The sequence below is a fragment of the Choloepus didactylus genome, chromosome 3 (assembly GCF_015220235.1).
Source record: "Choloepus didactylus isolate mChoDid1 chromosome 3, mChoDid1.pri, whole genome shotgun sequence".
NCBI lineage: Eukaryota > Metazoa > Chordata > Mammalia > Pilosa > Megalonychidae > Choloepus > Choloepus didactylus.
In genome coordinates, this window is record NC_051309.1 from 184,411,893 (window position 1) to 184,425,038 (window position 13,146).

At 37.3% G+C, this 13,146-nt stretch overlaps 1 protein-coding gene across 4 annotated transcripts in view; it reads left to right on the forward strand.

The window, feature by feature from the left end:
• CLCN3 (chloride voltage-gated channel 3) overlaps positions 1-13,146 on the forward strand; it is a 120,247-nt gene that overhangs the window by 53,360 nt on the left and 53,741 nt on the right. Inside the window, exon 1 of one of the 4 annotated variants that reach the window (XM_037831004.1) lies at positions 9,971-10,561. The exons of 2 other annotated variants lie outside the window; for them this stretch is intronic. In XM_037831004.1, coding sequence (XP_037686932.1) covers positions 10,483-10,561 — 79 coding nt within the window. In that variant the 5' untranslated portion in view covers positions 9,971-10,482. Of the gene's footprint in view, positions 1-9,970; positions 10,562-13,146 lie in introns of those variants that run through there. One more of the 4 variants, XM_037831006.1, reaches the window with a different exon arrangement.

A 13,146-nucleotide genomic window follows, 5' to 3' on the forward strand; every position in this document is an offset into this window, starting at 1 on the left:
AGCATCTTGGATTTGTATATACATGTCCTTAATCAAATTTGGGGAAATTTTAGCCATTCTTTGAATATTCTCTCTACTACTTTCTTCCTTTCTTCTCCTTCTGGCATTCCCACAATGCATATAATGGTATGCTTGATGGTGCCCCACAGGTTCCTCACTTTTCTTCGTTCTTTCTTCCTTCTCCTCAGCCTGGATGATTTCAGTTGTCCTATCTTCCAATTCATTGATTATTTCTTCTGCCAGCTACTGTCTTCTGTTGAACCACTTCAGGGAATTTTTTAAAATTTCTGTTACTCTGGTCTTCAGCTCTGTTTGGTTCCTTTTCATAATTTCCATCTCTCTGTTGTTTGTGTTCATCTATCATTTTTCCTGATTTTCTTTGGTTCTTTGTGCATGTTTTCTTTTAGCTCTTTGAGTATATTCAGGACCATGTTTTTAAAGTCTTTTTCTGGTATGTTCCAGGTCTGATCTTCTTCCTTGATGGTTTCTAATGCTTTAATCTTCTCCTTTGCCTATGCCATTGTTTCTTGTTTCTTTGAATGTTTTGCTGAAACCTGGGTATTTTGGCATTTTAATGTGTTATCACTGGAATTTAGACTCCAAGGTGTCTGTTTCTTAAGCTTGTAACCAGCTAGTGTTATGACAGAGCTTCCCTTGATTGCCAGGAGCTAAAAAAAAACAAAACAAGAAGGTAAAAAATATACCTTTTCCAGTCTTTGCAGATTGACTTGTGCAAGTGCTCTCCTTTAGGGATTAGCTCCATAAAGTTAGAGAGAGTGTTCAGAGAATAGCTTCAGGCCAAAGTGTAGGACTCCTGGATTCTTTTTGTGCATGTGTTGCATGATATCACATGTGACACTAAGAATTTTCCTATTTACATGGTTCTTCTCCCTAGGAAACACTTTCTTCATGGTCCAAGGCCTGTTTATCCTACAACCAGCAATTCCTTGCTGCAGACAGCATGGCTTCACTGCTGTCCCACAGTGAGCTGCCTTCTATATGCAGAGCAAGTTCTGGGATAGTGAGTCCCTCAGGCCACCACCAAACAGATTGGGCCAGATATACATGCTCCCAGTATGTGCAAGAAAGTTACTCTGCTCCTTCTGGAACTGGGGCCAGGGATCCACACTGGGATTAAGGGTCAGCTCCATTCCGAGCCATTGAGGGGTGGGAGAGGGGCCAGCTGAGGGGCCAGGAGATCCTACCATTTTAAGTAGCCTTTTCTTGGTTGGGTGCTCACCCTTTATCTGTTTCCTGGAACTTTGAGAAGGATGTTTCTGCCAGTTCTTGCTGGTTGTACAAAGCTTCTTTGTGGGGTTGGGGATGAAGCCCTGAAGCATCTCATTCTGCCATCTCTATTGGGGCAGGCTCCTATTCCATATGAACTTAAGGACTGGCTTTTCCATTTCTGCAAAGAACGTTGTTGTTATATTGATTGGGATTGCATTGAGTATGTAGTTTGCTTTGGAATAGTATTGACACCTTAATGATATTAATTCTTCCAATATATGATTATGGGAAAACTTTGCATTTATTTAGGTCGTCTTTAACATTTTTCAGTAATTGTTTGTAGTAGTCTGTGTACATATCTTTTATATCCTTGGTTAAATTTGTCCCTTGATATGTTGTTCTTTTTTAGATGCTATTGTAAATGGAATCGTTTTCTTGATTGTCTTTTCAGAGTTTTCCTTGGTGGTTTATAGAATCACAGCTGATTTTGTGTATTGACCTTGTATTCTACAACTTTGCTGAATTCATTCATTAGTTCTAGTGACTTTCTGGTGGAATCTTTGGGATGCTTTTACATAGAGTCATATTATTTGCAAATAAGAATAGTTTTACTTTTACCTTTCTGATTTGGATGCTTTTATTTCTTTTTTCTCACCTAATTGCTTTGGCTAGAACATCTTCAGTAGAATAGTATTGGTGACAGTGGGCATCTTTGTCTTGTCCTTGATGTTAGGAGGAAAGCTTTCATTCTTTCGCCACTGAGTATGATGTTCACTATGGGTTTTTCATAAATGCTTTCCTTCATTTTGAGGAAATTCCTTTCTGTTTCTAGTTTTCTGAGTGTTTTTATCATTAAAGGGTGTTGGTTTTTGTTAAATCGCTTTATCAATCAATATGACTGTGTGGTTTTTTTCCCCTTCATTCTATTAAGGTTGGTATATTACATTGATTGATTTTCTTTTGCTGAACCACCCTTTTATAGTGGAATAAATCCCACTTGGCTTTAGTGTATAATCCTTTTAATTTGCTGTTGAATTTGGTGTGCTTGTATTTTGTTGAGGATTTTTGCATCTGTATTCAGAGGAATATTGGAGTGCTGTTTTATTTTCTTGTGGTGCTTTTTCTGGCTTTGTTCTCAGGGGAATGCTGACCTCATAGAATGAATTAAGAAGTTTCCCTCTGTTTTGGTTTGCTAAAGCTGATGAAATGCCATATACCAGAAATAGATTGGCTTTTAACAATGTGGATTTATTAACTTAAAATTTACAATTCTAAGGTCATGAAAATGTCCAAATTAAGGCATAAACAGGATGATACCTTCTCTGAGGAAAGGCTACTGGCAATCTGGACTCCTCTATCACAAGGCCAGGCACATGGCAATGTCTGCTGGTCCTTCTTCCAGATTTCATTGCTTCAGCTTCTTGTTCCTCTGTCTGTGGCTCCCTTTCTCAGCTTCTGTGTGTTTTACTTAGCGTCTCTGGGGCTTTTCTCTATGAACTTCTCTCTCTCCTTTTTTTAAATGCAATTTGATTCACACACCCATATAATCCATCAAAAGTATACAATCGGTGGCTCACAGTATCATCATATAGTTGTGCATTCGTCACCACAGTCAACTTTAGAACATTTTCATTACTCCAAAAATAAAAAATAAAAAAATAAAAAAGAACACCCAAACTTCCCATACCCCTTATCTCCCCCAATTATTTTTTTGTCTTTATTTTATTACTCATCTGTTCATATACAGGATAAAGGGAGTGTCAGTCACAAGGTTTTCACAATCACACAGTCACACAATAAAGTTATACAGTCATCAAGGATCAAGGTTACTGGATTACAGTTCGACAGTTTCAGGTATTTCCTTCTAGCTATTCTAATACACTTTAAACTAAAAAGAAATATCTATACTGCATAAGAATAACCTCCAGAATGACCTCTCAACTCTATTTGAAATCTCTTAGCCATTGAAATTTTATTTTGTTTCATATCTTTTCCCCCTTTTGGTCAAGAAGGCATTCTCAATCCCGTGATGTCAGGGCCGGGCTCATCCCTGGGAGTCATGTCCCACGTTGCCAGGGAGACTTATACCCCTGTGAGTCGTGTCCCATGTAGTGGGGAAGGTAGTGAGTTTATTTGCAGAGTTGGCTTAGAGATCTATGAGCTTCTCTTTATTTCATCTCTCATAAAGGACTCCAGTAAAAGGATTAAGACCCACTTTGAATGGAGTGGGTCACATCTCAATTTAAATAACCTAATCAAAAGGTCCCATCTACAATAGGTCTCTACCCACAGGAATGGATTAAAAGAACATGGCCTTTTCTAGAGTACATAACAGCTTCAAACTGCTGCACCCTTCTCTTCAATTTTTTTTTGGAATTGTTTGAAAAGGATTGCTGTTAATTCTTTAAATATTTGGTAGAATTCATCAGTGAGCTATATGATCCAGGCCTTTTCTTTGTTAGAGTCTTTGATTACTTATTCCATCTCTTTACTCTTTATAGGTGTATTGAGATTTTATATTTCATCATGAGTAAATTTTTGGTACTTTGTGTGTTTCTAGGAATTTGCTCATTTTATTTAGGTTATCTGATTTGCTTGTGTACCAATTTACTAGTATTCTCTTAAATTCTTTTTATTTCTGGAAGATTAGTAGTAATGTCCCCACTTTCATTTCTGATTTTAGTGATTCACATCTTGTCTCTCTTTTTCTTAGTGTAGTGAAAAGCTAATCAGTTTTCTTGATCTTTTCCAACAACAGCTTTTCTCTTCATTGATTCTAGTTTTTTTGTCTCCATTTCATCTGTTTCTGCCCTAGCCTTTATTTTTTCCTTCCTTCTGCTAATTATGGGTTTAATTTGCTCTTCTTTTTCTAGCTCCTAAGGTATATAATTACTGTAGTTTTTTTCCAGATCTTTCTTCTTTTTGAATGTTGGCTTTTATAGACATAAATTTCCTTCTCAGCATGGCTTTCACGACATCCCATAAGTTTTGTTATTTTTCATTTCATTTTCATTTGTCTCAAAGTATTTTTTAATTTCCTTTGGGATTTATTCATTGTTCTGTTGGTTAAGAGTGTTGTTGGGGATTGAATCATGTCCTTCACAAGAGGCATGTTCAGGTCCCAATCCCTGGTCTTGTGAGTGTAAACTCAACTGTAAATTGGACTTTTGAAGATATTATTAGTCAGAATGTTCCAAACTGCCTGAGGTTGGGCCTCAATACAATATGGCTGAAGTCATTGCATGCAAAGCAAATTGGACACAGCAAGAGAAGCTGCTCTCTTCAGTGAAACCTGGAAGAGAAAAGAGAAGATGCTTCTATGTGCGTTGCCTTGTTATGGGAAAGCCATGGAACCTCAAGATTGTTGGCCAGCCAGAAGATACTGACCCTGGGAGGAAGCAAGCTTGTAGTCTATGAAACCATGAGCCAGTAAATTCCCAATAAATTGTAGCTTATGAAACCATGAGCCAATAAGTTCCAAGAAATAAAGCCAATCCATTGTATGGTATTTGTTTTAGCAGCTAGGAAACTAAAACAGTTTTCGTACCGAGAGTGTGGTGCTGCTGTTACAAATACCTAAAAACGCAGAAATGACTTTGGCATTGGATAATGGATAGAACCTAGAAGACTTGTGAGGTGCTTAATAGGAAGAGCCTAGATTCATTTGAAACGACTGTCAGTAGAAATAGGGACGTTCGTAATACCTCTGATGAGGCCTCAGAAGGAAATGATGAATGTTTTATTGGAAATTGGAAAAAAAGGTGATCCTTATTATAAAGTGGCAGAGAACTTGGCAAAATCATGTTGAAAATTTCAAGTTAAAAGCTATGAACTTGGTTATTTAGCTGAGGAGATTTCCAGGCTAAGTGGAAGATGCAGCCTGGCTTCTCCTTGCAACTCATAGTAAAATATGAGAGGAAAGGGGTAAGCTGAGGGTTAAACTCTTAAGCACAGAGGAACCAGAAATAGATTATTTTGAAAATTTGCAGCCTATCCAGCTAGTGTTCCTCTGGGACTAGGAGCAGAAGCGGGTCTATCAGGGATCTCGCTGAGCTTTCAGGAAGTAAGTCCCAGAGGACAGTGCTGTATATGAAGGTTTACCTGAACAACCCTTTGCTAAAGAGGGTGTGGCTGAATGTGCTGAATGTGGATCCAGTCAGCAATTGCGGTGGAATTCAGTATTGGAGGTGCAGTTTTCCAGGAAGGATCTGTGGAAAGTTCTTGTATGTGATGGTTTTTACCCCCTGGAACTACATGCAAAGCCAGCAGAGTTTTTGAGAAATTTGTATGCACGGAAGCAGTGCCTGAAAGGGACAGAGAATGGATGAATTGAAGGAAGAATGACTTCAAGGGCAGAACCATAGAATCTCGGGTCTGGACCATAGAAAATCTTGGGCGAAGAGACTGGGCTCACACACGTGTGGGAAGGGCAGGTCTGCCTCTGCATTGCAGGGGGCATACAATCTGCTCAGGTGCTTGGAGTGGGTGTGCCTTGCTCCCTGCTGTTCAGGGAGAGTGTTGCCACCCCAATGCTTGGAGATGGTGGGGCCTGTGCCACCATCCCAGTGCTCAGAGAAATTGGGGTCTGTGCTCCAGAGTACGGGGAGGGCCTGGTCACCCTTTCGATGCTCAAGGAGGATGGAGCCTACACCCCCAGTGTTCAGGAGAGCATGGCTGCTCCACAAGTACTTAGAAGGGGTGGGTCTGCCATTCATCAGGTCCATAACAATGCATCAAGTCACAGATGGCTCTCAGATCTTGAGATCTAATGGAGTTTGCCCTGCTGGGTTTTCCTACTTGTTTGGGACCCATGACCCCTGTTTTCTTCCAGTTTCTTTCTTCTGGTATTTTGCGTGGGGAAAGAGCACGTCTTTTGGAGGTCCAGAAGACTTTTGGACATTGAATCACATGCCCAACAAAAGGCATGTTCAGTTCCCAGTCCCTGGTCTTGTGGATGTGAACCCAATAGTAAATTTTTAGGACCTTTGAAGATGTTATTAGTTAAGGTGTGCAGGGGTGGGGGTGATGGTTGGTTGTTTCCGTGGCTGGAGGATTTCCAGTGGAGTTTGTGGCTAACCTGGAGGTTTCTCGTGTGCGGGCTTTGGCTGGATGTGCCTGGTGGCCGCAGTGTGGTGGGCCCTGGTCGGTGTTGGTCCTGGGGACCCCGGGGTGGGGTGGGGGTGGGGTGGCCGGGTCCCTGTCTGGAACCCTGTGGGGGTTTGTTCACTGGGTTTGTTCTTTGGGGACACAGGTCCTCCGGGGGGCTCCTGTGCTGGCTGGGTCCCTGGGCCTGAGGACAGTGGCCTCTTTGGGGCGTTGGCCGGGTATGTCCCCTTTTCCAGTAGTGTCAATGCCCCTTTTCGGCATGGGTGGGTTGGGGTGGTCACTTCCTGGGAATCCCTGGGGATAGGGGGTGATGGTTGGACTGAGGGGGTGGTGGTGGACGGAGTGGGGTTTGGTGGGGCATTGTGGGTGCTAGTTCTCTGTGTGATATTCTGTTTCTTGGTTGCTGGGGTGTTGGAGTGTTGGGGGTGGTGGTGAGGGGCTGGGGTGGTAGAGCTGTGGCCCGTGGGTGGCATTCTTTTAGGGTTTCCTCTGAGGCTGCTTATTGAATTGTGGTTTGAGGGTTGTCACCTTTTTTTGTATATGTTGTATCTCACGGTAGGGGTGCGACTGGGGCCCTGGTGCTGTGGCTCCTGGCATTTTTGGAGATTTCCTGTGTAGCTGCTTGTGGATTGTGCTTTGGGGGTTGTTAACCTTTTTGCATGTGTGTTGTGTTTCACAGTAGGGGGTGATGGCTGGGGCTGTGGAACTGTGGCCCATGGCATTCTTTGGAGTTTGCTCCCTGACTGCTTTTTGGATTGCACCTGGAGAGTTGTCAATTCTGTGTGTACATGTTGTATTCCACAATTTAAAAATGTGATAAAAAATGAAATAAAAAATTCCCAATATCAGATATCCAACCTGTTTTCACATTTCCCCAATTGTTTCATAAAAATTTGAAATTGCAGTTGATTGATATATCTTTTAAGTCTTTTATGTTGTTGTTCCATAGATTTCCTCTCTTTTTTTTTCTTAGTATTGATTTATTGAAGAAATTAGATCTAATATCCATTGTTTCCCAGTTAGATTTATCTCCTATAAATTGGTAGTTAAATGTAAAGGCAAAAAATCAATTTTAGCTTTTTGTGTTTTCTTTAAGTGCTTCTTGTAGATTTCTTTGTGCTTTAGTTTTAGAAGGGGCTATAAGTTTAAACCCTTTAATACTATTATCTTTTTTGTACCCCCCACCCCCACCCCTGTGGTTTGCAGATAAGGAAACAGATCTTAGAGAGATTGTGATTTATTTAGAATCCCACATCATATTGAGGTTAGAACCTAAAGTGTATTTGAAAGTAAAAATATCATCCTCTTTTGTATTTTTGAGGTCTTATGTGTGCTGCCACTTCCGTGTGGTTTTTTTTGTTGTTGTTGTTGTTTTTGTTTTGCACTCTTTAGATGTTCTATCCTCTGCTATTTCTCTGAACTGTGCCTAGGAATTTTTGAATTTGTGTTTTGTTCTTTTTCCACTACAGCCCTCCTAAATTGTAATTCAGTTTAAACTGGTAATACTTAATTCATGTCAAAGCCCTCTTTTGTCACAGTTCAGTTGACCTTGTCCTTTTCTACACTTTAAGCTGAATAATGGTTCTTTTACTTATAAAGTGGCAGTTATCGTCTCCATAAGCATAAAAGATGGCTTGTTTACCGTTGGTATTTTTCAAATTTCCAGATTTATTATTACAAAAGCAATATATTAGTTAATAAGTTAAAACAGTGTGGAACTATGTAAAGTAAAAACTGAATGCACCCTGGCCTCCCCACCACTATCTGACACCTCAGTGATAACAGTTGTTAACAGTTTGGTGTGTCTTGTAAACTGAACTCTATACAAACCCAATTATATATTTTATATATTATACATACGTATTTTTATATATTGCATACATAATTTATGTACACCCATACATACATACACATAATTTTTGATCATTAACTAAAAATAATTTAAATATAACTTTTACTTAGGCAACTGTGTTAATATATTTTATAGGGAGGATATTTTTAGTGTCTGAAAATAACCCCTTCTGCTTAGTGCTAACTATCGGTTTCATTATTATATTATGACCAAGTTGTAGATCATGAAACAAGTTGACAGAGTGCCGGCAAATACCAAGAGAACTTGTACATTGATTTCCATTTTATGTAAAGGCATGGAAAACCGTAAATGTTACCATAAAAACTAAATCAATTATAAATGCCATACATCATGTATTTTTAAAAATAGTCTTATGGTACTAGAGCATATCAAAGAGGCACAAAGGACCTTTAGTCAATTTAGTAAATTTAGCTCTATCAGTGTTTTTCTTGTTTGCAAAATTACTTTTAAGAGAATTTGAAAAATACAGAAAACAAAAAAAAAAACACCTACATTCTATCAATAGACTATTTCTGTGGCAGTAATTCTAGACTGTGTTCCTTTTCTAGAACCCTTTCTCTCATATTCCAGTGGCATTTTGTAAGAAGCTCAGTCTATCTGCAGTTCAAACTTTTTGAAATACAGAAACTTTAACTTATGCAGTAAAAAAAAAAAGACCACAAATAACCAACATTTATTAGACAAATTGTATAGAATTTCTCTCTTCTCTTTCCTATTGAGTCCTGTCCTTGCTTCCTGCATCTCCAGTTCTCATAGAAATGCTTTGTGTTTAAAGTGGACCTTAGAGCTCTGCTTATTCAATACATATGGAAACATTTTACCGAACCCCTGTGGAATTGCTTCTAACATACAGGACCTATTTATTTAGTGACAGTGTAGCAACAAAGCTGTAGCTGGTGGAATCTATAAATTTTTGCTAAACATTTTGAACTCTGATCTTAAATGGACATCAGTTTTTTGGAGTGGCAATTTTTAACCAAAAGAGTTGCTTTATTTGTTAATTTCCTAAGATTTTCTAGCAAAGAGGCAATTGGAGTACATCACTTTGAGAAACATTTTACTAAATATCTCCACCACCCCCCTTTTTTTTTAACATTTTTATTGTGAAATATATATACAATTTCAAAATAGTTAAATAGATAAATTTTGAAATAGTTTAACAGGTAGTTATAGAACAAATTTCAATGTATAGTATGGGTTACATTTCCACAATTTTAGGTCTTTCTTTCTGGCTGTTCTAACACATTAGAAACTAAAAAGAAACAGCTATCTAATGATTCAGTTAAATCCCAACTTCTCTGTTACACCTCCTCCTTTTCATTTGATCATTTTCTTTCTTCAGCTTAAACACCCCCTTTTTTAAGCAGAAATTATTTGGGTTGAGGTGAAAAATGTGCCTAGTAAATCCCTTTCTGCAGTTTCACATACAAGTTTCTTAGTATGCCAATAAGTTTTCTTTCCTCTCAAAAGCTAGACTGTCTTACTAGCTAATTCCTTTAAGGAAGGAAACAAAAGGCTGGTAGAGGAGATTAATAAGTGAGATAAATACTATTCAACAGTTTAGTTTTTTAATCCTCAATAAAAGATTGCTGTATATTTTAGATTATTAAGAATAATTTTTTAAAGCAAGTCTGTTGAAACATTTAGTATGTTCTAGTCTTTCTGTAGGGCAATGTTATTTCTTAAATTTATCTTTATGATCCCACATCACGTTGCTGTATAAAATGAGTACATTTACATTATAAAATCACATAACCCTGTTAGAGTGTTGTCCCCATTTCTACATTCAAAATGAAAGAGGGCATTGTCTACATGAAGAATTTTCTTTTCACATCTCTGTATTAAATATTTTGTTCCTCTTATATTTCCTTATCTTAAAAAAGAAATAATGTCCCTATTGTCTTACAGTAGTTGTCACTGATGCTGTTGTAGCTATATTGTCGGGTGCTTTAAAATTCGCAAACCAGTTTTGTCTGTTATACTTGGAGCTTAGTCATCATCACACGTAGCAGGATCTGATTAAGAAGGCTGTTCCACCTCTAAGCCTTGCTAGATTGTAGCCACTAGCAACCAGGCTACAATAATTTCCTTTTGATGACATCATCCACCGTGGAAGAACACAGTTGCTTCAGCGAGTCGAACTACATTTCTATTCCTCATCAAATATGGCATCTCCTTTGCCTGCTACTGCAGGAGTGGAAAAAATGCCACTGTCTTTTTAAGCTAGCAAGCTTTTCATTTTCTTTGGCTTCTTCCTTTTTGAAATTCTAATCATGGATGCTTCTTCTGATCCCTATTTGCCTTATGATGGGGGAGGAGACAATATTCCCCTCAGGGAATTACATAAAAGAGGTAATACCATCCCCTTGTGAATCCTCTGTCGGTATGTTTTGCATGAGGCTGGGCAGTTCTCTAGTTTAAACGGGTTCTCGTCCTTTAAATACTGCAGCATGTTTAGTTGCCCTGGGTTGTTAGTTAAGGGGAAAATGCAGCCTTCCGAATTATGTACTCGTCCCTGATTGTTTTCTCTGTGCACATTAGTACTGCTTCAGATCACATTGGGCTCTGACTCCATCTTCTCTGTGAAAATCCTCTTTTTATTTAACCAAGAAATTGAATTAATCTGCTTCTATAGCTAATTAAATTCCTGTTTCTTGGCACTTAAAAAGTAATGCTTTTCTTCCTTTGGAAAACTTAATTTATACAGAAAAATCAAGTGTGTGTCTGTGTACCATTATGTTTTATTTACTGTCAATTACCATGTTGCTTTTATACCACAAAGTAAATTTATAGTAAAAGGCTCTGCCTACATTTTAAAATATTTTAAAATGCTAGTCAAGCTGAACAACAAATTTTTATATTGATATTTTTCATTTAATATTCATTTCACCTGGATTAACATACGGTATTTTCTTCCACAGGTACCTTAAAAAAACATTTAGGGTGCTTTTACACATCTGAAAAATGAATAATTAATAGCTTGTGAAAAACAGAAAAGAACTCAGCATCCATGTAAATCTTTTGGCAGACACTGCCTGGGTCTCCTTAAAACTGATTACATGTTAATTAAATTGCCCTTTTTTCATTTTTCTTAAATTGACTATTCTTAAAATAGATTGGTTGCCATTTGCTGTTCTAAAAGTTGAACTTCAAGAAAAATCTCTTAGCTGGATAACCTCATTTATGAGACATATTAGTTTGAATTACAGCATAATATTATAAATTCACTTTATGGTTTAACCCAAACTTTCATTTACATAGCAAAATAATAAAGTCATGATTTAGTTAAGCATTTTTGGCCTGTTTTATTTAAAGTGAACTTTATATTCTGATATTGCTGTTTTAAATTTAGTATTAAGTTCAATTAGAATTACATTTTTTAAATGTATTAAACATTTATCGGTTGCTTTGTGTCTTATAGATCTCTTTTAGATTCTGAACAGTTATATTATTTGTCCTGTAGTTTTGTGTAGTTAGCAGAAATTTGCTTTTCAGATCTTGAGAAAAGCTATGCAAGTTCATTTACATATATTGAGCTTTCTCTTACAGAATTGCTGTCTGAATTTAAAAAAAGTATATATATAATTTTAGAACATTTGGGGAAATACCTAAAAGCATAAAGAAGAAAATTTTTTCCATAATCTCACTATCCAGAGGGGTTTATTTTTTTAAAATTCTTAGTGGTTTGGTCATAAACTTTCCTTTTCCTATGTTCTCACCATCAGTTTTCTGCTAGGTATTTCTTTATACAAGAAGCAAGGTGAATGAATGGTGGCTGTTCAAGTGTCACATTATTTGCTAATCAGTAATTAAAATGCGAAACAAGACAAGCCGTGTTTTCTCTGAGCTGTTACAACACTTGTTTATTGACGATAATGAACCAGAAGACCTGGGCTTGAGAAATTTAAATTCTCTGTGTAAGGCTTGGCAGTCTTTGACAGAACTTACTTGTAGCTTTTGTCTCTGTTTAAAATATGCAAAGAATAAAAAATAACACATAACTTACATGTGAGTAGCATGGTTACGGATATAGTTATCACAAAATCTAAGCTATTGTTTGTCTTATATTTTCATGATAGTCCTTGAGGAATCTTTCTGAAGGCCTTAACACTCTTGGCAGACCAAATAGGTTCCTATTCCTTCAGGAGACTTACTCAGTTAATATAAGCCAATGTTATTTGATAGTAACATTTTGTCCTTGTAGTCCAGACTAGTCGGTTATTAGGCTTATTTGATTGTACTGTGCTACTTAAAGCATATTGTAGTTTCCTAGTTTCTGTGGGTAAGAGGTTATTTGTTTTCCATAATTTATGACCCATGGGTGTACACAAAGGAACTGGAGATATGGAGACGGGCAGCTAACATAAATCAAGAAATTTCATCGCTTCCCTGTGAGAACAGAACACAATGATTAAAAATATCTCTTCAGGCTGATAAAGAGTGAATAGGCAGGTAATCAAAGTATAAAATTGCAAAAATTACTAAATCCTTGAGTGCTGGAGTTAGGGGATTACCTTTGTGGGGTAAATTAAACTTAATACTACTTTTCAGAGTGAGTAAATTATGAAGCTTACTGCTCAAGTGTGTAATATATAGACTGGAAATGTAAGTAGATTCAAAATATAATTAGTTAATATGTTGATAGATTAGAAATTATGATGATTTTAGAAATAGCCATGTTTTGTATTTAGAAACTATCAAGTTTTTGCTCAAAATGTCTCTCTTGATTTTATCAGAAAAAGAAACCTGGTTTATTTGGGCTGTTTTATATTTTGACTTTCTTCTTATTTTTTTCATGAAGTTTTAAGTAAGCAGTTTTGGGATTGAGTTATTTTCTTCTGCTGGGCCCTATAGTGGATTTGATCTTCTGGGCCTCAAGCCGTTTACTCCATGAGGGACCTTTAAAAATTGTTTTAATAGTAATTGTTTCTTTCAAA